The sequence below is a fragment of the Stomoxys calcitrans genome, chromosome 2, assembly GCF_963082655.1.
Source record: "Stomoxys calcitrans chromosome 2, idStoCalc2.1, whole genome shotgun sequence".
Lineage (NCBI taxonomy): Eukaryota > Metazoa > Arthropoda > Insecta > Diptera > Muscidae > Stomoxys > Stomoxys calcitrans.
Genome location: NC_081553.1, coordinates 154,960,465 through 154,986,708, shown reverse-complemented (window position 1 = coordinate 154,986,708; position 26,244 = coordinate 154,960,465). Strand labels below are relative to the sequence as shown.

The window sequence follows — 26,244 nt, the reverse complement described above, 5'->3', positions numbered from 1 at the left end:
CTGTTTCCTCTATCCGCGCCTTCGCAAGTAGTGTCAGCAAGTGGTATTTTGCTTACTGGGATTGAAAAATTGTTGGGTACAGCTGTCTCTATTAAAAAAAAAACAAGTAAAAGCGTGCTAAGTTCGGCCGGGCCGAATCTTATATACCCTCCACCATGGATCGCATTTGTCGAGTTCTTTTCCCGGCATCTCTTCTTAGGCAAAAAAGGATATAAGAAAAGAGTTGCTCTGCTGTTAAAACGATATCAAGATATGGTCCGGTTGGGACCACAATTAAATTATATGTTGGAGACCTGTGTAAAATTTCAGCCAATTCGTATAAGAATTGCGCCCATTGGGGCTCACGAAGTAAAATAGAGAGAACGATTTATATGGGATCTGTATCGGGCTATAGACCGATTCAGAACATAATAAACACGTTTGTTGATGGTCATGAGAGGATCCGTCGTACAAAATTTCAAATCGGATAATAATTGCGACCTCTAGGGGTCAAGAAGTCAAGATCCCAGATCGGTTTATATGGCAGCTATATCAGGTTATGAACCGATTTGAACCTTATTTGACACAGTTGTTGAAAGTAAAAATAAAATACGTCATGCAAAATTTCAGCCAAATCGGATAGGAATTGCGCCCTCTAGAAGCTCAAGAAGTCAAATCCCCAGATCTGTTTATATGACAGCTATATCAGGTTATGGACCGATTTCAACCATACTTGGCACAGTTGTTGGATATCATAACGAAATACTTCGTGCAAAAATTCATTCAAATCGGATAAGAATTGTGCCCTCTAGAGGCTCAAGAAGTCAAGACCCAAGATCGGTTTTTATGGCAGCTATATCAGGTTATGGACCGATATAAACCATACTTGGCACAGTTGTTGGGTATCATAACAAAACACGTCGTGCGAAATTCCATTCCATTCGGATAAGAATTGCGCCCTCTAGAGGCTCAAGAAGTCAAGACCCAAGATCGGTTATATGGCAGCTATATCAAAACATGGACCGATTTGAATCATACTTGGCGCAGTTGTTGGATATCATAACAAAATACGTCGTGCAAAATTTCATTCCAATCGGATAAGAATTGCGCACTCTAGAGGCTCAAGAAGTCAAGACCCGAGATCGGTTTATATGGCAGCTATATCAAAACATGGACCGATATGGCCCATTTACAATACCAACCGACCTACACTAATAAGAAGTATTTGTGCAAAATTTCAAGCGGCTAGCTTTACTCCTTCGGAAGTTAGCGTGCTTTCGACAGACGGACGGACGGACATGGCTAGATCGACATAAAATGTCACGACGATCAAGAATATATATACTTTATGGGGTCTCAGACGAATATTTCGAGTAGTTACAAACAGAATGACGAAATTAGTATACCCCCCATCTTATGGTGGAGGGTATAAAAATCAAATTTTGCTTAAATTCAATGCAATCGGATTTCCCGCACCATATTTTTTGGTATATACATAGCAGCAATTTCAACCGATATACATACATGCATATCCATGGTGATGAGTATCCCAAGCTCTGCCAAACCGAACTTAATGCATGTTTACTTGTTTGGCAAACGTTCTTATTTGATTTCAGGTATTATGTAAGGTTTTGCAAAATTTTTCTTGATACATTTTTCAGATAGTAGATTTTGAAGCAAAAAAAACTTGCTGCTTTCATTCAGGAAGACATTGTTATCCCCCATAACTGAAAACAAGTTTAATAAAAGTATTATGTTATCATTGAAATTTTTGTAGTGTTTAAAAAAGAAATCGCGCAAACATATACTTTCAACTGTAAAAGCGAATATAGCACCAGCCAATACATGTTAAAATGACTCAAAGTTATGAGGAAAACACGAAAGATATGGTAGAACAAAATTATCACCATTTAATATTTTTTTTTCGTAATTCGAAAACGGAGAGGTCAGCAAGTCCGCCTATGACTCTGAACGCCTGCTTGGGTGAGAAGCATGGCGAGAACATTTCCAGCGGTGGTTATCCCTCTTAATTCTGGCGACTTTTGTGAGGAACTATGCCATTTGAAACAAGTAAGAGCGTGCTAAGTTCAGCCGGGCCGAATCTTATATACCCTCCATCATGGATCGCCTTTGTCGAGTCCTTTGCGCGGTAGCTCTTTTTAGACAAACAAAGAATAATGAATAACAAGACATGGTCCGGTTCGGACCTCAATTAAATTATATGTTGGAGACCTGTGTAAAATGTCAGCCAATTCGAATAAGAATTGCACAATTTGGGGGCTGTATCAGGCTATTGACCGATTCAGACCATAATAAACAATTATGTTGATGGTCATAAGATCCGTCGAACAAAATTTCATTCCAATCGGATAAGAATTGCGCCCTCTAGAGGCTCAAGAAGTCAAGACCCAAGATCGGTTTTATATGGCAGCTATGTCAGGTTATGGACCGATTTCATCCATACTTTGGACAAGTGTTGGATATCAGAACAAAACACGTTGTGCAAAATTTCATCCAATCGGATAAGAATTGCGCACTCTAGAGGCTCAAGAAGTCGCGACCCAAGATCGGTTTATACGGCAGCTGTAGCAAAACATGGACCGATATGGCCTATTTACAATCGTTTATAAAAAAGAGGACCCTTATCATTGAGCTTTAACTTTAATCGGATAGCACTCATTGAAATGTGAGCAATTTGCCCCTGTTCATTAATGGAAAAGCGGTAGAGCATGGCGTAGTTATATAACGGCATTTTTTATTAGATATTCTTCAAAACTATCTTTTGCACAAATCACATAAATAGATTAGTTTAAAATTATTTCGATAGCAATATTTGAAATTCTATAGGTATGTGTCACTCTATATTAGTTATATGGGCCCCAAACAAATATTAAATGAAACCCTATTTCTCATCTGCAAATGTCCGCTCAGATTTAATATTTTTGATCGACTGCACTAAAAATTTGTTTATTTTGAAAATATTCAAATAAACTAATACGCACATATTGCCTCAAATTCCAATAAATTGATTAAATATTTTTTTTTTGCAGATGGATGGCTATTGAATCTCTGTATGACAATTTGTTCTCCGTCAAATCCGACATTTGGAGTTTCGGCATTCTGATGTGGGAAATTGTAACTTTAGGTTCAACACCTTACCCTGGAATATCAGCTTCAGAAGTTATGCGCAAGGTAATTAATTTATATCCGTTTGTATTTATCATTTCGTATTGAAACAAAAAATACGAATGGTTAATGAAACTTTGTCGACATCATCTCTTCCGTTGATTTTATAAATCTGTAAATTGATGGTCCGGGCTCGAAAACGGCTCCATTCTATGCAAAATATGAGTCTAAGTTAAGGAACGCAGAGTACACTAATGCTCTGAAATAACCACAAAAATAGTCGCCATATATACTTCTTAAATTTTCATTGGTTTTGGCTGAAATTTGGTACGTACAGTACAGATATCATCTTTAATATTCACGAGTAGATAGATCCATTAACAGAAACAGCTATGGTGGTGAATTACCAAAACTTGGCTCAGCCGAACTAAGCGCTATTTTCAACCTAACCTACTTGTTTTGTATTCATTTACATAGGTTTTTGCTTGTAGAATTGAGAAATGTCATTTCATTATGGTGTTAAACAAGGGTAATGCCAATAAAAGCTTTTTATACCAAACACAATAGGATGAGGGGTACACTAACCTAGTTATTCCGTTTGTAACATCTCGAAATATACATCTGCGACCCCATAAAGTATATAAAGTCTCGACATTTTGAGTCGATATAGCCTGTCCGTCCGTCCGTCTGTCGAAATCTCGATGGCGGTCGAACGCTTGAAGCCAGATGCTTGAAATTTTTTACAGATACATATTTTTGATGTAGGTCGTTGGGGACTGCAAATGGGACATATCTGTTCAGATTTGGATGTAGCACCCATATTAACCGATCTCCTGATTTGACATATATAGCCCCTAAAAGCCGTAATTGTTTTCCGATTGGGCTCAATTTTAACCTATAGTGTTTCGTTACGACGTCCAATAACCACGCAATATATGGTTTAAATCGGTCTGTAACCTGATATTACGCCCATATAACCTGATCTCCATATTTAACATCTTGAGCCCCTGCAGTCCCTAATTTTTGTCCGATATGGCTAACATTTTGCATGTGGTGTTCTGTTCCGACTTCCAACAACTGTGTACGGTCCAAATAGGTCTTTAACCTGATGTAGCTCCCATATACCGACCTCTCGATTATCCTTGTTCGATACCAAGAAGCTTTCACTTTTGCCTGGTTTGGCAGAAATTTGGTACGTAGAGTAAATTTATGCCTTTTGACTAATTTTATTTTGTGTTAATTTTACGCAGAATCTATGCTGGTGGGTTACAAAGATTCGGCATGGCCTAACTTAGCGAACAGCGACCGCAGTGGTGGACCCCAGAGCTGGTTGGTCTAAGGAAGAACTGCAGAAAACTCTTCAACAGAGCAAAAGCCTCAAGAGCATCACACGATTGGACGTCTATAAGGCTGAGCTAAGAAAATATAGGGGCGAGCTTAAAAGGCTCAGAAAAAATCCAGCCTCAGCCTCTAGACTAAGGAAGATTCTGTCCTCGAGACCTATTACGGTGGCGTATATTCAGAAGTCAGAGAGTGTATGGTCAATGTCTAGTGAGGAAACACTAAAACTACTCATTGATACACATTTTCGAGGAAATTCATCAACGTACAACGTGGCGCCAGAAGAGGTTGTCACTGGTATGCATTCGTCGGAGGTTATTAGAAAAATTGTGTTTAAACCGAAAATCCATTGGGTGATAAGAAGTTTCGACTCCTTTAAGTCACGAGACCCTGATGGTGTATCACCGGTTGAATTACAAGCTGTGTCTGATAGACTGGTTCCTTGGCTTAGGGAGATATACTCTGCTTGTATCAGCATGTCATATAAACATGGAGGGATACGAAGGTAATTTTCATCCGAAAGCAGGAAAACCATACCACACGAAGGCGAAAGATTTTTGTCCTCTTAGTCTGTCATTCTTTATGCTGAAGACTCTTGAGAAGTTGATACAAACATATCTTAGTTCAAAGATCCCTGGAGATAGCCTGACGCGGCAATAGCATGCATATGGTAAAGGCAAATCCATTGAAACAGCCCTTTACGACCTAGTCGGCTACATAGAGGGTTCTCTCGCTGTCAAGGAATATACAATGGTAGCATTTCCTGACATTGAAGGTGCTTTGAATAATGTAAAACCAACGTCAATCATGAGGAGTTGGAGTTTCTAGGCATCAACTCTAACATAAGAAAGTTTTTTAATAACTTACTTACTAAAAGATGCATTAGCAGGCTAAAGATCTGTGGATCTCAATAGATGGGTCGGCATATATTTTTGTCTCTGGACAAAAATATATGTCGCGTATGCCGATGACGTGGCAATAGCGGTTAGGGGAAAGTGCTCCAGCACTCTAAGAGATATACTTCAGGAAGCTCTAGGTGCAACAACAAAGTGGTCTAACGAAAGTGGTCTAGGTATAAATCCCTGCAAGACAAAAGTAGTTCTTTTCAGCAGGAGATACAAGTTGCCTACAGTGGAACCTGTCTCCTTGGGAGGAGAGAATGTTCCATTTACAGAAAGCGCAAAATACCTGAGTGTTTTGCTGAACAGGAAATTGAACTTCAAATCCAACATTGTGGAAGAAAGAGCAATTGGCAAAAGTTGGGGGTTTAGACCGCGTATCATGCATTTGGTATATACTGCAGTTGTCAGAACTATAATGCTAAATGGTGTTGTGGTCTGGTGGACGGCACTTCAAAATTCCGCCTACTGCGCAATACTTAACCGGATCCAAAGGATGGCTTGTTTGTGCATCACAGCCGACGACACCACATGATGCACTGAATTTAATGCTACATCTTATACCTCTGGACATTTAGGCTAAACAAATTGCAGCGATCACTGCCGTGGGGTTAAGGTAGCTATCTCACTGATCATGTGGCGGCTACGGACACTGTGTTACCCTTGATACAATATTCGATGTTCCAGGCAGTGTGGATTACACCATACCTGAGCCGCTTTTTGATAAAAAGTACTGTAGCACTATTCCTGATATAACCGATAGGAACTACGGTATCCCTGGTAACAGAAGTTACATAGACTTCTATACGTATGGTTCCAAACTAAACGACAAGGTGGGCTTTGGGGTGTACTCTAAAGATCTAGAACTTGTCATATCGAAAAGATTACCCGACCACTGCATTGTGTATCAAGCGGAGATCCTTGCAATTAAGGAAGTGGTGGAATGGCTAAGATAGTATGTCATAACGACGATTGGCATAACTATCTTCTCAGACAGCCATTAAATCCCTGAAGAACGTATTTCTCAACACAAAAACCGCCCTCTATTGTCGCAGATCTCTCAACGGGTGCCGGGCCACAGAGATATCCCAGCGAATTGTAAAGCGGACGAGCTTTCGAGACTAGGAACTACCCTCCACATCCCAGGGAAACTAGAATCTGTGGTTATGCCTCTTGCGACATGTAAGCTAAGTTTTCTGTGCTGCGCCTGGCCATATCTCACCAATCTAAGTTTTCAGTATCAGGCCCGAAGGAAGACGAATGATAGATGGCCTAATCTACATTTTGAGAGGTCTGCCGCTTTGCTGTCATTGGCTAGAGCAGACTTCTCAGTCATTGTATCCGTCATCGTCGAATCGGAAAAGGATAGGTTTAAGTAGTAGACTGAATCTGATGGCAGTCTGCCACTTAAACCTAACCTTACCTATGTCACGATGTCCTAGGAAGTACAAAAGTACTTATTCGCTAGTTTATCTGTGGCTCATTTGTATGCGTCTGTCTTGGTCTCTCTGTTAACACAAAAAAGTCGGTTTCAATCACGAATTTAACTGATCCAATTAATTTTTAAATTCAAACTCGTGAAAATGATAATTGATTGCTATCGAATAGTTTGAGAAAAGTGACTCAAAAATCAATTCGAATGATTTTTTTAATTGACTCAACTTTGAAAGGTATTGTTTTTTTTTTTAATTTTCCTATCATGTTTTATTTGGACCATTTAAAAAATTTAATTATTATTATTATTAAATTAAAATTGAAATTAATATATAGATAAAATACAAATGGTTTATTCAGATTTTGCCAAAAACTGCCTTAACACAAAGGTTTTTATTTGGGTCCGAAAGTCCAAAATTTCCGGATGTCGGTAAATCTATTTTTTATAAAACGCACAATAAAAAAGGACTGATACATTTAATAACTTAATAAAAAAAACAATTCAAACCCATCTATTTTTAAAAAAAATTTTCAGTTTCAATTAAAAAAATTCAGCTTCAACTAAAAAATTGTTTTTGAATCAATAAATTGTTTTGATTGAAAATGTCAACATTTCAATCATGATCGTAATTGAGAACAGTTCAGATTCAATTAAAAACTAATGGAAGGGATTATTTTTTCAATTTAAAACATTCTTATTCTTTTTCTGTATTACTGGTTATACTAGATCCATTACCATGCAAATAATAATTTTAAGTAACACGAAATACTGAGAGTTATGATATTTCTGCAATATAAATGGTAATGCTAAAGGGTGATTTTTTTGAGGTTAGGATTTTCATGCATTAGTATTTGACAGATCACGTGGGATTTCAGACATGGTGTCAAAGAGAAAGATGCTCAGTATGCTTTGACATTTCATCATGAATAGACTTACTAACGAGCAACGCTTGCAAATCATTGAATTTTATTACCAAAATCAGTGTTCGGTTCGAAATGTGTTCATTCACCGTAACGTTGCGTCCAACAGCATCTTTGAAAAAATACGGTCCAATGATTCCACCAGCGTACAAACCACACCAAACAGTGCATTTTTCGGGATGCATGGGCAGTTCTTGAACGGCTTCTGGTTGCTCTTCACTCCAAATGCGGCAATTTTGCTTATTTACGTACCCATTCAACCAGAAATGAGCCTCATCGCTGAACAAAATTTGTCAAAATTTGAACACATTTCGAACCGAACACTGATTTTGGTAATAAAATTCAATGATTTGCAAGCGTTGCTCGTTAGTAAGTCTATTCATGATGAAATGTCAAAGCATACTGAGCATCTTTCTCTTTGACACCATGTCTGAAATCCCACGTGATCTGTCAAATACTAATGCATGAAAATCCTAACCTCAAAAAAATCACCCTTTACAAATACATAATGGCATGTTTCTACTAAATTTTCATTGAGTGCATATACAAAATTTTTATAATAAAAAAGATATGTATGTAATTTTGTTAAAATTGTCCTCTACTTTCAGGTACGCGATGGATACAGGTTGGAAAAGCCAGAACATTGCCGCCGTGAACTTTACAACATAATGTATTATTGTTGGTCGCAGGATCCAAGTGACAGACCATTGTTTGCAGAACTGGTACAGATGCTCGACAAGCTATTGCACACTGAAATGGATTACATTGAGTTGGAACGATTCCCAGATCACAACTACTACAACATTATTAACTTAAGTTGTGAAAAGGTCTAAATTGATGTTATTATAATTTATAAATTAAAAATAAAAGTTAATTTAAATAATGTTATGTTTTCTATTGCTTATAATTAAATTGAAATTTTAAAAATGATTATTTCAATAAATTCTGTTCAATTAAGCTTTAACTTAGAACGCCAAATGATTTCTAATAATAATCAAGTTTTTATGTGTTCATAGAAAAAAGGGTATCGTATTATGTAGTAAAAACTTTACATAAAGCTGACATAAAAATTTCAATGCTCTTTTTGAAAAATTTCTCTTATTTTATAGAAATTTACTAAAACTAGGGAAACATAGCCTATTACCAAACAAATTATAAATAGTTCATGTACTAGAAGTGGGTATGGAAATTTCCTCAAAATTTTTCTTTACTACTCATTAAAAAAAAAGTAAACTCAGATTCAAAAATACTATTGGCAAGGAAAATTATGTCCGAAATTTTAATCCATGATATATAAAAAAAATGTAATATTTTTTTTTTACTTTTCGTGCTTTTTCGGTCATGTTCCAGCTCAAGATCATATTCAATGCTTTCTATTCAAAGAATAGCATACCAAAGAACTTATGAAAGCTGTTGTGCACTGAACATTCTTTGAATATCACTGCAAGCTCTTTTTTGTGCGAAGGCCGCATTAACCTACGACACAGCGGGTTCGGTTGGCTTCTCTGTTTGCGCTCTTTTATTTTGATCTTTAAAATCTGTTGGTGATTTTTCTTTTCAAAGAAAACCATAGTAAAGAACTTATAAAAGTTGAGCAAGAGTGTGTTGTCATTCAAAACACTTTGACTGGATAGGGTATCATAATTTCTGTTACGCCATGTTACTTCATATATATAATTTGATACAGCTCCCATATAAACCGACCTCCCGATTTTGCTTCTTGAGCCCCTACAAGCGCAATTCTTATACGAACGGACTGAAATATTACACAATGATTTCTACAATGTTCAACATTCATTAATGGTCCAAATCGGACTATAACTTGATATAGTTCCAATAGCATAACAGTTCTTATTCAATATTCGTTGTTTGCCTAAAAAGAGATACCGCGCATAGAACTCGGCAAATGCGATCTATGGTGTAGGGAATATAAGATTCGGCCCGGCCGAACTTAACACGCTCTTACTTGTTTGTTTTCATTTTAGACATTCTATGCGACGAACAAAACTCCGGTTAATGTAATTAAAACCACAGGTAACCATAGCTTTTTGCAGCAAATAAATATCCAAAACAGCGTTTTTGTGGGCTTGCGGTGACCCCCTGAATTTGTATGCCTGATTCGTTATCTACTTTCGCATACTTGTCATTTGATACCCATATTGTCCTTATCGGTCCACTCTTGATTTTGGGTGGTGTTTTTGGGGTAACGGTGGAGGGTCCGCACCTTCCGTTATCAATAAATTATAAAGCCATTCCTACTTCCTGACCATATTCGTAATCTACTCCCGAATACCTTTCATTTGAGTCCCATATTGTCATGATCGGCAAATAAACCTATTTTAAGGGGTTTTGGGGCTGGACGGCCCCCCAGTTACTTGGACCCAACTTTTATCACAAAATTCGTACTCTAATCTTGAATACCTTTCATTTGAATCCCATATTGTGCCGATTGGTCCACTTTTATTTTTGGATAGTACTTTTGGGGTAAAGGGGCGGGTCCGCCCCCCCCCCATTATCAAAAGATTATATAGCCTATGTTTCCTTCCAGACCAACCTACAGAATCTGTGAAAATTTGAAGGTAATCGGTTCAGCCGTTTTTGAGTCTATACGGAAGAAACAAACAAACCTACAAACAAACACAAATTAAATTTTATATATAAGACTAGCTGACCCGGGACCGCTCCGCTGCGCCTTCTTTTACTTTATATGGAACAAAAGTTTCCTTGGAATATTTATTTTCAACAATAAAAGAGCTTTTAGTGAAATACCATTCTACGAAAATAGTATATCGCTTGACTAATAGTTTAACAATATAAGTGCCTTTATCTGAATCCCATATGATCTCTATTGGTCCACGAATTTAAGTTTGGATGTAAGGTGTACTCCATTCTTACAATACTTTATTTCAGCCCAATATTCTCATGATATCTGATTTAGGGGTGCTTTCGGGGGTGAGGTGGTCCACCAGACACTTGGCCCTGAAAAAATATCACCATCGTGCTCTTCTTTCAAATGCCATTTATTTAAACCCCATATTGTCATTGGTTTAGGGGAGCTTACACGATGAGCCGTCCCCCAACACATGGCCCCAAAATAGGTTATCAAATTCGTTTTCTAATCTCAAATACTTTTCATTTCAGCCACATATTGGCATGGTCGAAAAATTTTTACCCTTTGGGGGGTGTTTTGGGGAAGGGGTAATGCCCTAAATACACAGTCCTATATTTGGATATCAAATTGGTATTCTACTCCCAAATACCTTTATTTGAGCCCCATATTGCGATGGTCAGTAAAAAATAGCTGTTTGTGGGGTATTTTGGGAATGGGGTAGACCCCCAGAAAATTGGTCCGGAAACTGTGTATCAATTCTTGCTCTACCCCCTCATACCTTTCATTTAAGCTCCACAGTGACATGGTCGGTAAATATGTCCGACTTAGGGGTGTTTTGGGGGTTGGGGTGGTCTCCCTAACACTTGGTCCGACAATTGGATATCAGATACGTTTCCTTATCCTTAATACCGTTCATTTGAGTCCCATATTGTCATGATTGGTCTAAATATATGTTTGGTAGGTTTTAGGGTGGGGCGGCCCCCCTTGGTACCCCATCCGAAATTTGGATACCAATGTTTTATTTTTAGGTACATTAGCTGTGGGTAAAGTATTTCTGTTAAGTAGTTGTTTCCATTACCTAATACAAATCAAATCTAACTTTTATTTCTTCTCTCTAGTGTGGACGTTTTTCATTTTGCTCCTTGATGAAAAATATCCTTATCTAGGAATAGGTGCATATCGCAAAAATGTTAAAGCCTTCCAGGAGTATGATCATAATGGACTTGTCCGCCCGTCCTAAAGGAATAGGTGTCTTTGCAACAATATTCGGGACTAATGCTTCAAGCGCTCAACCAGTCGTGAGACTAACTAATGAGGAAGAGACGGATAAACCAGTGGGACTCACAGTTCGTACCGAACCTTTAAGTAAAGGTGTGTTGCCGGTTCCGATTCCGACGGAGACAGTGTCAATGAAGCGGGATAACGGCAGAAGTGAGCGATGGCTTTGCTTAGCTCACAAGCAGATCGAGAAAGCGATCCGGGGAACGACGAAGGAGATAGAGGAGTGTGTACCGGGCGAAAGCGCAAGACGCTTGATGTTATGGAACTGATATTACAGGCAATTCTTCGGAAGCTGGCAAGAGAATCAAATCTCCCGAAGAACATAATACTGCTAAAACTATGAAGAAAAAAAAAACAGCTCCCCGCTTTCAAGTAATCTGCGAAGACCAGGCCATCCCTCCCGCAATGGAGACTCCAGGCAGTGTACTGTCCTTAGACGAAGTCGGAACAGGAACGAAGGAAGCTCGCACACCCACTGAGTTTTCATGGAAGACTGTGATTTCCAAAAGGATGCCACACCCATCACAGAAGGTGAAGATGGTCACTGAAAAAGGAGCCGTCCTTTTTCGCCAGAATGGCAAGGAAGCACAACAAAGATGAGATGACTTATGCAGTCATCGTTATCGGCAGTGCCTCCGGTAGGATTCCACCAGATCATCGAATGGGTTTTCGATCATGTGTTGAACTCTGAAGTGGATTCACCCATACGGATGATGAGCTCCGAGTATAAAGGGGACATCTTGACACTGCACTTTGCGTCAGCAGAATGACTGATACCGTCAAAAAGTTCGTTGGAAGTATGCACACACCCTGGGGCGCAAAGCTCGACCTTGTGAGAAAGATCGACATCCCCCAGCTCACGATGGCGACGGTCTTCATCAAGAATGAGTGCGACGAATTCGCGACGGAACGGATGATGGCAATTTTAAACAAGCAAAACCAAGAGTTGGCCGTGAAGAAATTGGAGGTCTTCCACAGGGAGGAAAGGGCGGAAAGAACTCTCCTTGTGTTGGGTATTGATCATGTCTCCGTGACAAGTTTTGCTCAGACTAAAGGGATGGCGTATTACGGGACCAAGGCCAATCTTTTTCTAGATTAATAATACTAGTATAGGCCAATATCTTCATATCCGCCATTGGGCGGTGCAGTGGCAGGATACTCAATACCGCCTTACGAAAAGATTGGTTGATACCGCCTAATATTGATATTGAGGTTATCCAGATAAACCTACACCGGAGCGAAATAGCTACACACTCTCTGATGGAGTAAATCAGCAAGGGTATGATTCATATTGCCTTAATACAGAAGCCCTGAACTACCCGGAACAAAGTTTATGGATTGAACCATATCAACTACCAATTATTCTGTGCTAACACTCGGCCGAGGACCTGCGTTATTTGTCATACAAATTTAAATTATGTATTTTCCCCTAAGTTGTCAACGTCGGATGCAACAGTGGTGAGACAGGGAGACGGTGCAGCATACCTTGCATCACTTTATCTGCCTTTCGACTCTCCGACACCGCCACCTTCGTCCGAGCTGCAACGGTTGGTGAGGAAAGCAAAACAGGCAGGAAATGAGGTACTAATAGGGTGCAATGTGAACTCTCACCACATAAGCGGGCAGCCCTGGAAGAATTATTGAATACTAACGACCTAAAAACACTTAATATTGGTAACATTGCTACCTTTGTCAGTAGGGAGGAGATTTTAGATGTGACAATATGTTCGGAAAATCTGATCGATGAGGTTCAGGATTGAAGGGTCTCCATGGAACATACTTTATCTGACCATTGCTACATTAGGTTTAGAATAGCACGGCCAGCGCCGAATGCGATAAGCGTCCGTAACAAGTTGAAATCTAACTGGACAAAAGGTTACTTTTAGTTACTTTTTAGTTTTTAGAGCGCACAACATCGATTACTGGCTTAGGAATATTACTATAGTAGCATGGGCGGATTAATATCTGCACCCGCTTTTCATCCTAATTTAACCTATACCAGTACCAGGTGGACCGGGTACTTAGAGACTTAATGAACCATATGATAAGAAACAGGTGGATAAATTGTGGGTCTCATGACATTTATATAAGGGAGAAATTGGTGAAAGGGGGGCATTTTATCGCGATTTTTATGGCTGACCACCATAAATAATCTACACTTAGAAAAAAGGGGGTTTATAAAAATAATTAAAAGTTTATTCCAGTTACGTTAGTCAATTTTAATATGATTTGGTTAAATTTTGAATAACACAGGGAAAAAATGAGAGTGTTAAATAAATTTTACACATTTTTAGTTAGTTGCAAATAGATCGTAAACTTAAATTTGGTGAGTAATTTTACAAATCCAAAATTTTATTCAACAAGTAAAATATTCCTTTGCTAGACAACGCTTTTTTTGACGCATGTTAAAAGTTTCGTTGTTTTCAGTTCAACGATCCGTAAAATTGATTTTCTTTAAGTTGCATATATAAATTTGTAAAAAGTTAGTTCATAAAATTTCCTAAATTTTAATAGTTTTGTGCAACTTAAAAAAAGCACAAGTTTTAACTTAAAATTTTGTTAAAATGTACTTGTCTTGAAAGATTTTATAACTGAAATAAGCGAAACCATAAACTTTCTAGAAATACCAATATTTGCTTATTGTAATTATAAAATTCTTTATTAAATCGTCATATGCAATTGACAATTTTTTTCTTAATTTGTTAAGCACATTCATTTACATAAAATATTGAAAATGATGTTTAATTTGTTTTCAATGTGCCATTTAGTACTTATCACATATGTATATTCGTTTTTGTAGCATTCACGCAATTATCTCTTGGTTGAATTCTTAAAATTTGAAAATCTCGAAAGTCTGGTTTATGACTTAAATTTATAGAGGAGAATTGATATTTATATAATGTTTTTAATTTCCCCTTTACAAAGCAAAATTGACTTGTTTATTTTTTTTTAATTGTCGACAAATGTTTATATATGCTGTGAAAAAAATTTCAGAATGTCGCAATTTGTAACGATACTGTTATCAGCAACTACCTGAATTTATATTGTACACGTGTAGTTTCGGGTATCATTCCACAACTGAAAGGTTGTGTCGAGATACTCCAAAAACGGACTACAACTCAAAGATTCGTCGGCTCGAAGAATTTGCCATATTTTTTAAAGATATGGCTTTTATGGGCATAAGATCTTAAATCGGCAGATCGGTCTATAAGGGAGCTTTATCAAGATATAGTCCGATATAGCCCATCTTCGAACTTCGAACTTAATCTGCCTGTGGACAAAAAAAAATGAATCTGTGCAAAGTTTTAGCTCAATACCTATATTTTTAATAACTGTAGCGTGATTTCAACAGACAGACGGACGGACATGGCTAGATCGTCTTAGATTTTTACGACGATCAAGAATATATATACATTATTGGGACGGAAATGTATATTACGACGTATACCAAACTGATTGACGAATTGAATATACCCCAATCCTTCGGTGGTGAGTATTTGCATCTTGAAAATAGTATGGACCTCAAACATCTAAATCAAATTGATACTATGAGAAGCAGCGAATCTATGAGACTTCATAATATGGCAGTGGCGGTTATAATCCTTTACGAATTATCTACAAATGGCAACATTTTTCCATATCCAATGAGAAATCATAGCACACTACATATAAAGCATAGCATATTTTAGGGCCAATATACAAATAAAGTGATGGGTGAAAATAAGAAATTTGATGGCTTTTTAAGAACAGGTTTTGCTTATTAAGATTTATTTACAATAAAAAATTTATTCTAATAATTACTTTCAAAAGAGTCAAATATGCTCACAATAACGAATTATTTCTTGTGATTTAGTTAAATTTAAACCAAATAGAAAACCATATTTGCAAAATATTTGTACATATTAATTCACTTATAGTAAATTTATCAAATATTTTATTCCAACAATTAATTTTATATGAGTTAAAATTTCATACATGATTGTTTACCATATGTAAAAAATAAAGCAAAAAATAATTTGGCTAAGTAATCGTTAAACAAGCCAGGAGGTCATCTGATTTCACTATTTTTAACAAGAAAATAAACTAAAATCGAATAGATATGTCTTTAGTTCTATACAAAGTAAAATTTTATTGAAATTTAGTTCATTTTAACTGATCCATGGGATCACTTTTTTATACCCTCCACCATAGGATAGAGGTATACTTATTTCGTCATTCTGTTTGTAACTCCTCGAAATATTCGTCTAAGACACCAAAAAGTATATATGTTCTTGATCGCCATGACATTTTACGTCGATCTAGCCATGTCTTCTTGAGCCTCATCTTGTCTTCTTGAGCCTCAAGAGGGCTTAATTATTATCCGATTTGGCTGAAATTTTTTACAATGGCTTCTTCCATGACCTCCAACATACGTGTCATATATGGTCTGAATCGGTCTTTAGCCTGATACAGCTTCCCTATAAGCTTTCTCCCTATTTTACTTCTTGAGCGCCTATAAGGCCCAGTTCTTATTCGATTTGGATGAAATTTTACACATATACTTCCACTGTGGTATCCAAAAATCAATTAGCAAAGCTATTATTTTCTTTTATCCTTGTTTAGTGTACTACGGATGCTGACTGAATAGGGACTTGAACCAGCAGACGAAATTATAATACTTAGGGGTAAAAATTCGAGCCAGCTTTGCAGAAGGGTCGAAAGGGTCTTGCAGATGGCATACGACTGGGGTAGACATAGGGTCTCAATGTTGACCAATACGAGACTGAAATCTTCCTGCTCAATAAGAAGATTTCGATAACTCACAAGGTCAAATACATAGAAGTGTTTTTGGACAGGAAACTTAATTGGAAGTGTTACATTCAGATAAATCAGCAGGTTCAGAGAACATGTTGTCTTGGCGTAGGCTTAGAGATGAGGACCGCGGCAACTAGGGCACCGGAAACTCTTTTATATATCTGACCGATAGACATATAGATTAAGTGTGAAGCAGCCACTGCGGATATGAGACTTAAGACGATGAGAAAATGGACAGAGGATAGGAGCAGATCTTATTATCGTTGTTTGATTGAGGTAACGATAGGAAACCTAGAGGGATGTATGAGATTTCCGATCGAATATCTGAGACGTCACTTGAGGTAGAATGCGAGGCACTGCTGCCAGCGGCACAGTCTTGTATTGACGGAACCCTGGTAGTGCCATCTGAAAGATCATGCTACACAGATGGCTCAAAGCTAGATGACATAGTGGACCTGGGGACCAAGGACTGAGATCTGTTTTAGACTGCCAGACTATAATATGGTTCTGTAGGCGCAGATCTGGGCGATCACGGAATGCTTAAGTTGGTGTGATATTCATGCGAGGGCGTCGAGTGTAAACATTTTTACGGACAGTAAAATTGCCATATTGGCAATAACAACCATGACGGTAAGGTCACGAACAGTCTTGAAGTGTAAGAAGGGAGATTAACGACTTTTCTGAGGATGACATGATCCGCATCGTTTGGTTGGTTGGGGTCATAGTCGAGTAAGGGGGAACGAAATAACAGACGATTTGGCAGTGAAGGTCAGAGGACTGCTGTTTAATTAACTTGCTTAACCCGAAGCCTTATCGGGTCGACGCAGTCCGAATTAAGATCGTGGGCTACGATCGGTAGGACGACGAAAATCCTATGGATAGATCCGGATCGTGAAAAGACGAAGCTATTACTCAAGCGAATTAAGAAGGAGTTCAGTATAGCTTTCAGAATCATAATGGTACAGATAGGACTGCGAGCTCACTTATGCAAAATCGGTCCTGCAAGTGATAGCATATTGGGAAGATGATGAGACGTTGGAACATTTCCTATGTCATTGCCCTGCTTTCGTGTCTAACAGTTACCGGTACTTAGGTGGGGACACAATATCACACATGAACCGAATTAGGAGCGTGTTATGGAAAACAATTTTTATAGATTTTATAAGTAACACGGAATTCCTAACATAGATTTTCATTTTCGATGTTACTTTTCAATTAAAACAAGCCGATTACTGGCTTAGGTGTTTGTCTATTGCGAAGGTTTTTATCGAAACGCCTTATATGTAAATTTTATCTTTCTTTAAAAAAATGCTCATCTATATACAATACAGGGGTATGAGGGTGTAAAAAAGTAATAACCCTAATGCACAGTGGACGAAACGTAAAATATAGCGCGTCATAATTCAAGTAGAGAAATGGTTAAGTATTTTCGATATTTCAGATTGCCAACAAATCACTGACTTCGAAACTGGTTGTTTCTGTTATTTTATGTACACGTTTAATTAGCTGTGAGCTTTCAAATTTGAATTATGTTTTTAAGGGGAACATGTGCACTCTTCGTATATTTTATATTGTGTGGAAGGTTAATGAATAAAACAAGTAAATGCGTGCTAAGTTCGGCCGGGCCCAATCTTGGAAACCCACCACAATGGATTCTGTTTAAAATATATACAAAACAAATTTAGTTGAAAGGCATAATTTTATTCTACAATACATACCACTTCTGACAAACCAGCTTACATGGGAGCTATATCAGATTATAAACTGATTTGGCCCGTATTTGGCACAATTGTTGGAAGTCGTAAAATAAAAGACAAATTAGACAAAAATTGCGGTTTGCAAGGACCCAAGAGCTATATCAGGTTATAGACCGATTTGAACCACACTTAGCACTGTTGTTTAAAGTCATAATAAAATACTACATGTCCAATTTAAGCCAAAATCGGACAAAAATTACGGCTTGTAATGGATCAAGAAGTCAAATCGGGAAATCAGTTTATTTGGTAGCTATGTAAGATTATAAACAGATTTGAATCGTTGCTGGAAGTCATAACAGAACACTAAATGCACAAATTTGCCTACATAAATACTGAGTATCTGTGCAAAATTTCGAGCGGCTAGCTGTACGCGTTTGACCGCTTTTGTGATTTCGACAGATGGACGGACGAACAGACATGGCTAGATCCACTCAGAACGTCGAGACGATCAAAAATATCTACTCTTTATGGGAACTTAGACGACTATTTCGAGGTGTTACAAACGGAATGACTAAATTAGTATACCCCTTACTATGGTGGTGGGTATTAAAAAATTTGCATGTAACAAAAATATAGTCATTGTTTTTATTGTTTAGAGTGTGAATTATGGCAGGTACTACGTTCGTTTCTCACCGTGGAAACCCATTTTTTAGCGATTACTTTTTTGAAACATTACGAAAATGACAATGATCAAATAACAGTTTTATTAAAATTTCACCATCAGTTATGAGAGCATATCCTACTGAATGAAATCAGCAAGTTTTTGTTGCTTTTAAATCTAAAAGTGAATATAGTACCAACCTTTAGAAAAAAATAATTTTCGTGAATTGTGACTTGTTTAATCTTATATATAAAATTGAATTTGTGTTTGTTTTTTTTTTCGTATAGACTAAAAAACGGCTGAACCGATTACCTTGATTATTACATAGGACCGATCGGGACAATATGGGATTCAAATGAAAGGTATTCAAGAGTAGAGTACGAATTTCATCATAAATGTTGGGTCCAAGTACATGGGGGGCCGCCCCAGCCCCAAAACCCCTTAAAATAGGTTTATTTTACGATCATGACGATATGGAACTCAAATGAAAGGCATTCGGGAGTAGATTACGAATATAGTCAGGAAGAAGAGATATGGTTTATAATTAATTGATATCGGAAGGGGGCGGACCCTCCCCGTTACCCCAAAAATACCACCCAAAATCACAAGTGGACCTATAAAGACAATATGGATATCAAATGAAAGGTATTGAAGAGTGGAATACGAATATGGTATCAAAAAAAAGGAAACATAGGTTATATAATTTTTAGATATCGGAGGACTGATGGACACAATATTGTTATCAAACGAAAGGTATTGGAGACTAGAAAATGAGAATCATATTAAATCTTGGGTCCAAGTACCCAGCGGGACGCCCCAACCCAAAAACTCCTATAAACAGAAATATTCGACGTTCCTATCAATATGCGACTCAAATGAAAAGTATCCGGCAGTAGATTACAAATATGGCATAAAAAATTAGATCCAAGAAATAGGAGGTCACCTCACCCCCAAATAGGCATATCAGCCGACCATGTCTTAATAGGATTTAAATGAAAGATATTTGGGAGCAGATTAAAAATATGACATTAAAATTTGCGTTCAAGTCAAGGTGACTTTTTTCCTCCAAAAAATACGTCGAATAGATTAATTGACCCATTATGGCAATATGGAACTCAAACGAAAGGTATTTGAGAATAGGAAACGAATTCGATATCCAACTTTGGGGGTACACCCTAAAACTGAATTTTATTTCCGATTGTATCAATATGGATCTCTAATCAACGGTATTTGGGAGTAAAGATCGAATTTGATATCTATTTTCAGGGAAAAGTGCCGGTGGCCTCCCCAGCCCCAAAACACCCTCCAAACGGTTCATACTTACCGACAATGACAAAATGGGGTTCCAAGTAAAAGGATTTGGCAGTGGACACGAATTTGATATCATTATTTGAGTCGAAATGTCACCCCTAAAAAGCACTTCTCATTACCCTAATTTCAAAAATACCAGATCTCGGAGATTGGTAATGCGTTTAGTTCGAAATTTTTTGCACTCCAACAATCACCAAAAAAATCATGGTTTCTATTGTTGGGGGCGGGTGCCGCGGGGACAGCCCAAAATCCACCAAATGGATATATGGACCATTCACTACAATATAGAGCCATGTGTTTGGGGAGCCGCCCCAACCCAAAATACCTCCCTATTATATAAAAACTCTTTGGGATGGATATTTATTGATTTTCAGGAAATTTATATTCATTTTCGGGACAAAGACCCTGGGGTCCACCTATGATGTGGTAATCCTCTTAACTAATGCCGGCTACATTTGTGAAAAACTATGCCACGTAAAAACTTCTCCCAATAGAGACGTTGCACTGCGCCACGCCTTTCGGATTCGGCAATAAAAAGGAGATCGCTTATCATTAAAGCCTAGTACTGACTTCATTCGCAGAGAGAATACCTATTAAATTATTGCGAAACACGAAGAACTCATTGTTTGCAAGAACACAAACAAAAGTCAAACAACAATTCACAACTAAGACAACATCATTAAAACAGAGTTGATTGGTGTCCACTTTGTGAGCATTTGATTACATCGGCAATTGAAGCGAAATTCGTATGGGCGCAACGACATGTCGCTATTATTTTGCTTATAATGGGTGATTTTTTAAGAGTTATAGGAAAGTTTTACAAAAAAAAAACACACAAAATTCAAAAACATACATGAAGTATTTATTTTAATCTATAGTACTAGTACGGTCCATAAAATTAATTGTTTGAAGATTATTTCATGCAAATGTTAACCGTGACTGCGTCTCAAGTGGTCCATACTCTTAGTCCAATTTTGACGTTCTCTTTCCAGCATTTCCGGTATCTCACGAAAAAATGCTTAAATGATGTTCCAGTGCGTCAATTGAAGAGGGATTGTCTGTTTAGACATGAGCTTTAACATAGCCCCACAAAAAATCGCACGATCTAGGCGGCCAATTGCCCGGTCCCAAACATGAAAAAAAATGTTCACCGAACTTGCCTCTCAATAAGTCCATTGTTATGCGTCATCTGTGAAGTCCAATGATGCCATTGGCCCATAAACCGCACGAAACTTTTTTTGGTTGTATTGGTAGCTCTTGCAATGCTTCTGGCTGATCTTCACTCCAAAATCAACAATTCTGCTTATTTACGTACCCATTGAGCCCAAAATGAGTTTCGTCCATAAAATGGAAGAAGCGCGCTATGAACTTTCTTAACAGAGCAAGCATTTCGATAATAAAACTCAATAATTTGCAAGCTTTGTCCGTTTGTAAGACTATTCATGGTTAAATTATAAACCAAACTGAAGATTTTTGACAGTGAAACAAAACACGAAACGTGTGTGGGATTTTTAAACCAGTGTTGCCAAAAATATAAAAAAATCACTCTTTAGAATTTAGTACCACTTCTGCGCAATGCGTTCGCATTTTCGACGTCAGCGTTTTTTTATAATATGTTTTCACAGTTGTTCGGGCGAAAAGCGAAATCAATATAAGGCTTAAGCGTAAACAAGGCGTGCTAAGTATCAACTCTAGGTTGATGCTCAATTCACACGTATTTTTATTCTCTCGGCTTCAGACGTTGTTGAGACACAACGAGGAAACACATGTGTACGCCAGAGATGATAAATGGGGTTGTCAAAATATTATTAAAAACAAGTTAGAAAGGTACCTCTTGTAATCAAAAGGTACCAATTTTTTACTTCACACGGGCATAACTTTAACATATCCAGTTCAAATGTCTACGTCAATGGGTGCATTTTGATTCAAGATTTTAGTTCAACGATAAGGGACTTCCTCGTTATAGCCGAGCCTGAACTCGGACTTTAGCTTGAGAAAGCTCCCATATAGACCGATCTGCTAGTTTTATGTATTGAAGGCGCTTAGAACGCATATTGCAACAGATTGCTTTTCAGCCAGGAATAATGAGCCGCTTTAGTCTTATATATGTCATATCGAAATATGGTCCCCATAGATATACATTTCGATAATTAAATTAGTTCCTCCTACTGATGTATAAATACTTTTTATATGGGCTCACATTCCGACCATTTTTTTAATCTGCATTATGTGTTCACGAAGGGCTTATTTCATTTATTCGATTCAATTTCGATGGAAATGCTGAGTATAGTTCAAAGAGGCTCACAACTAACTCCCTAATTTTGTGTCAGTAGACGGTTCACAAGGTCGAGGCATAAGGTTTCTATACAAAAGGCTGATCCGGCTAAACTTAATGCCATTTTACGTTTTCTAGGGATTTGCAAATGCCGTTTCCAGAAGTTTCATCTGAATCTCTGGAGCTGAATCTACTATCTTCTGGTGGAATTTCTAAGTTTATATCATTAATAATATTAAGAAAATACTATAGGACTTAGAAATACATTTTTGATTATGCCGATAGGTATTGTAATGTCAATTATAGAATTAGAACTCTTTCTTTTCTTCAATCTTCGAATATATATAATAAAAAGTGGCTATTCTCGAAAAAGTATCAAATGCCTTGGGGGGTCCAGAATACTTTCGATGTTCAAAACATATCAAAAAAGAACGAACGTATCAAAATTATCATCATTGATATACGCATTATTTTTTCCACTTTCAATTCAAAATAAATGTTTTATTCTGATTTAACGCTAGAGAAGAAAGAAAAAATTATTTGAATTTCTTATTATTATGGCTACTTTTAAAAAACTTAATTCGTTCTGTCAAATAATTTAATTTTAATGGAATGTTCATCTTCATACTCCTCTGTCTCCTTCGTCGTGCACCTGATCGCTTTCTCGGTCTGCTTGTGAGCTTAGCAAAGCCATCGCTCACTTCTGCCGTCATCCCGCTGCCTTCACCTCTCGATTCGGTTGCGATGACTGTTTCATTGACACAGTCGCTGTCTGAATCCGAGTCAGAAACACCACCTTTACTTAAAGGCTGGGGTCGAACTGTGTATCCCTCAGGTTTATCCGTCTCTTCCTCATTAATTAGTCTGACGACTTGTTGTACGCTTGAAGCATTACTCTCGACTACAGGTGCTAAGGCACACCACACCTATAGGAGGAGAGGACAACACGCTACGGTCTGACGCCACCACCGCAGATGTTGAGTCTTTGATGTCCATTTCTAGCCTACTCCAAAATGCTTTAAAATTTTTTTCGTAATAGGCAGTACCTATTCCGAGATACGAAAATATATTTTTTTTCTTTGAGGAGCGAAATAAAAACACATCCGCTTCACTCAACTATATACAAAATCCTTATTTGTTTTCCATAATACGCTCCTAAGTCGGTTCAGGTCTGGTATTGTGTCTCCACGTGAGTACAGAGCTAGCAGACACGTGAGCTAGCAGACACAGGCTAGCTGCGAAGTCGGGCAATGACATAGAAAATGGCCGAACGTCTGATCGTCTTCCCCACATGCTCTATATATGCTATCACTTGCAGCACCGATTTTGCATAAGTGAGCTCGTAATCCTATGTGCCCCGTTATGATAGCGAAAGATGTAGGGATTTCCAAAGAGGACTAACCTAACCTTACTATGACATCATAAATGAAGTGCTTTTCGAATTTAGTAAAATTGGGAGCATTTTGGCGAAAGATGGTTTAAACATTTTTTACACACACAAATACCATTCATTTAAGACCTTTTTTGCCCAGATCAGTTTATACATATGTATGCTTGGGAGGATTTTAGGGTTGAAGTGGCCCCGGCCAACAAATTGTCCCAACGCACAGTGGGTGAAACCCGAAAAATAACTAGTAAAAAGGAATGGCTAGAGATATTTCATTGAAATTTGGAATGGTAAGAGCTGAGGTATTAGCGAGATCGTGTGCAAAATTTCAAGCCCTAGGTTGTCCGGGCGCCTTTTAGCAGGCTTATAAAGTTGGTCACCGAGGCATTTCAAAAATTTGTTGTGGCTGCCAAATCTTCGTTTATGGTCCGATTTCCAATTCTTTTATGTTGAAAAGTGTTAAAAAATCCCTACATAAAAGGCCGCTGGAGGTCTTCAATATCTCGCCTTGATTTGAGGATATTCGACTTTTAAATTTTTTTGCAATTTTGACGGAGACCTGCTTCGTATTTGGCAATTCACGAAAGCATTTGTGGTTCGATTTCCATTTTTATGCACGATTTGGATTTTTGACATTTTTCAGTTAATAATTATACATTGAAAAAAATGAATATTTGGCATTTTTTGGGAAATAAAAAATATTTTTATTGACTACTCTTCGTTGAAAAAACTTACTCAAATACCTTAATTTTTTCTTTTTTTGCGAAGAGGTCATTGCAGATGCCTTTAAAATGAAATTTGAGTGAGATTTGTCAACTTAAACGGGTGCTATTTGCACCTAAAAATAGGCAATTTTGATTAAAAAAATTGGAAAACCCCATCGAGTTCGCAAACTTACTAAAAAATATCGATCTTGAAACCATCTTTGCCGAAATGGGTATTTTAAGGATTTTTGTTAGAAAATTCGGGCAGAATTTATATTTAGTTTTTTAAAACCTTTTTTTCTGCAAAACTCAGAAAAAATTATTGAAATATCTCTCCGAATATTCCTTTGGAATTTTCTAAATCCAAATCATTAAAATGAAAATCGAACCACAAATGCTTTCGTAAATAGCAAACTACGCTCAAAATTACAAAAAAATAATTAAAAGTCGAACATCCCAGAAACAAGACGAGATATTGTAGACCTTCAGCGGGTTTTGTGTAAAGATTTTTGAGCACTATTCAGCAAAAAACCAAAAAAAAAATGGAAAATAGGACCACAAACGAAGATTTGGCAGCCCAAACAAATTTTGGAAATACCTGCCAAAGACGCCCGGACAACCTAGGACTTTGAAATCTCGCTAACACCTCAGCTCTAACAACTTCAAAGAGATTTCTCTAACCGTTCTCAACCGGCATATTTTTATTATGTTTTTTTTACGATTTTCTCCACTGTGCAATGTAAGATGACAAAATCCACCTCTTATTGCAAATACTTTTAATATTTTCCCAATGAGGCTACATGTCTGTTTAAGAGGATTTTCGGGGATGGCGCGGCCCTCGATATTTGAACCTTATTTTCAATTTAAAATTCTTTGATTACTTCCGAATACCATTATTTGATTGTCATATTGATATGATCGGTGTCTATATCTGCAATACCCTAATTCATGAAATAAGTTATTTTTTATTAGATTCGTGGCTACTTATTCTTCTTTTTACACCCACCACCGAAGGATGGGGGAATATTAATTTTGTCATTCCGTTTCAAACACATGGAAATATTCATTTCTGATCCCATAAAGTGTATATATTCTTGATAGTCGTAAAAATCTATGACGATATAGCCATGTCCGTCCATCCGTCCTTCTGTCTATCTGCTAAAATCACGCTACAGTCTTTAAAGATTGAGCTGAAACTTTGCACAGATTTTTTTACCATAGGCAGGTTAATTTCGAAGTTAGGCTACATCGGACTATATCTTGATATAGCCTCCATATAGACCGATCTGCCGATGTAAGGCCCATAAAACCAAGTTTATTATCCAATTTTGATGAAATTTGAGATAGTAGGTTTTTATACTCTCCACCACAGGATGGGGGTGTTCTAATTTCGTCATTCTGTTTGCAACTACTCGAAATATTCGTCTGAGACCCCATAAAGTATATATATTCCTGATCGTCATGACGTTTTATGTCGATCTAGCCATTTCCGTCCGTCTGTCTGTCCAAAGAACGCTTACTTTCGAAGGAGTAAAGCCAGCCGCTTGAAATGTTGCAGAAATACCTCTTATAGGTGTAGGTCGGTTGGGATTGTAAATGAGCTATATCGGCCAATGCTTTGATATAGCTGCCATATGAACCGATCTTGGATCTTGACTTCTTGAGCCACTGTGGGCCGCAATTTTTATCCGATATGGCTGAAATTTAGAATGAGGTGTTTTGTTATGATTTCCAGCAACTGTGCTTAGTATGGCTGAAATCGGTCTATAACCTGATATAGCTGTCATATAAACCGATCTGGGGTCTTGACTTCTTGAGGCTTT

At 37.5% G+C, this 26,244-nt stretch overlaps 1 protein-coding gene across 3 annotated transcripts in view; it reads left to right on the top strand.

Moving 5' to 3' along the window:
• Positions 1-8,583, top strand: part of LOC106088359 (tyrosine kinase receptor Cad96Ca) — a 168,928-nt gene extending 160,345 nt beyond the window's left edge. For all 3 annotated transcript variants that reach the window (XM_013253836.2, XM_013253837.2, XM_013253838.2), the window contains exons 10-11: positions 3,030-3,171; positions 8,309-8,583. In XM_013253836.2, coding sequence (XP_013109290.1) covers positions 3,030-3,171; positions 8,309-8,533 — 367 coding nt within the window. In that variant the 3' untranslated portion in view covers positions 8,534-8,583. The remainder of the gene's footprint in view (positions 1-3,029; positions 3,172-8,308) is intronic.
• Positions 8,584-26,244: the final 17,661 nt, after the last annotated feature.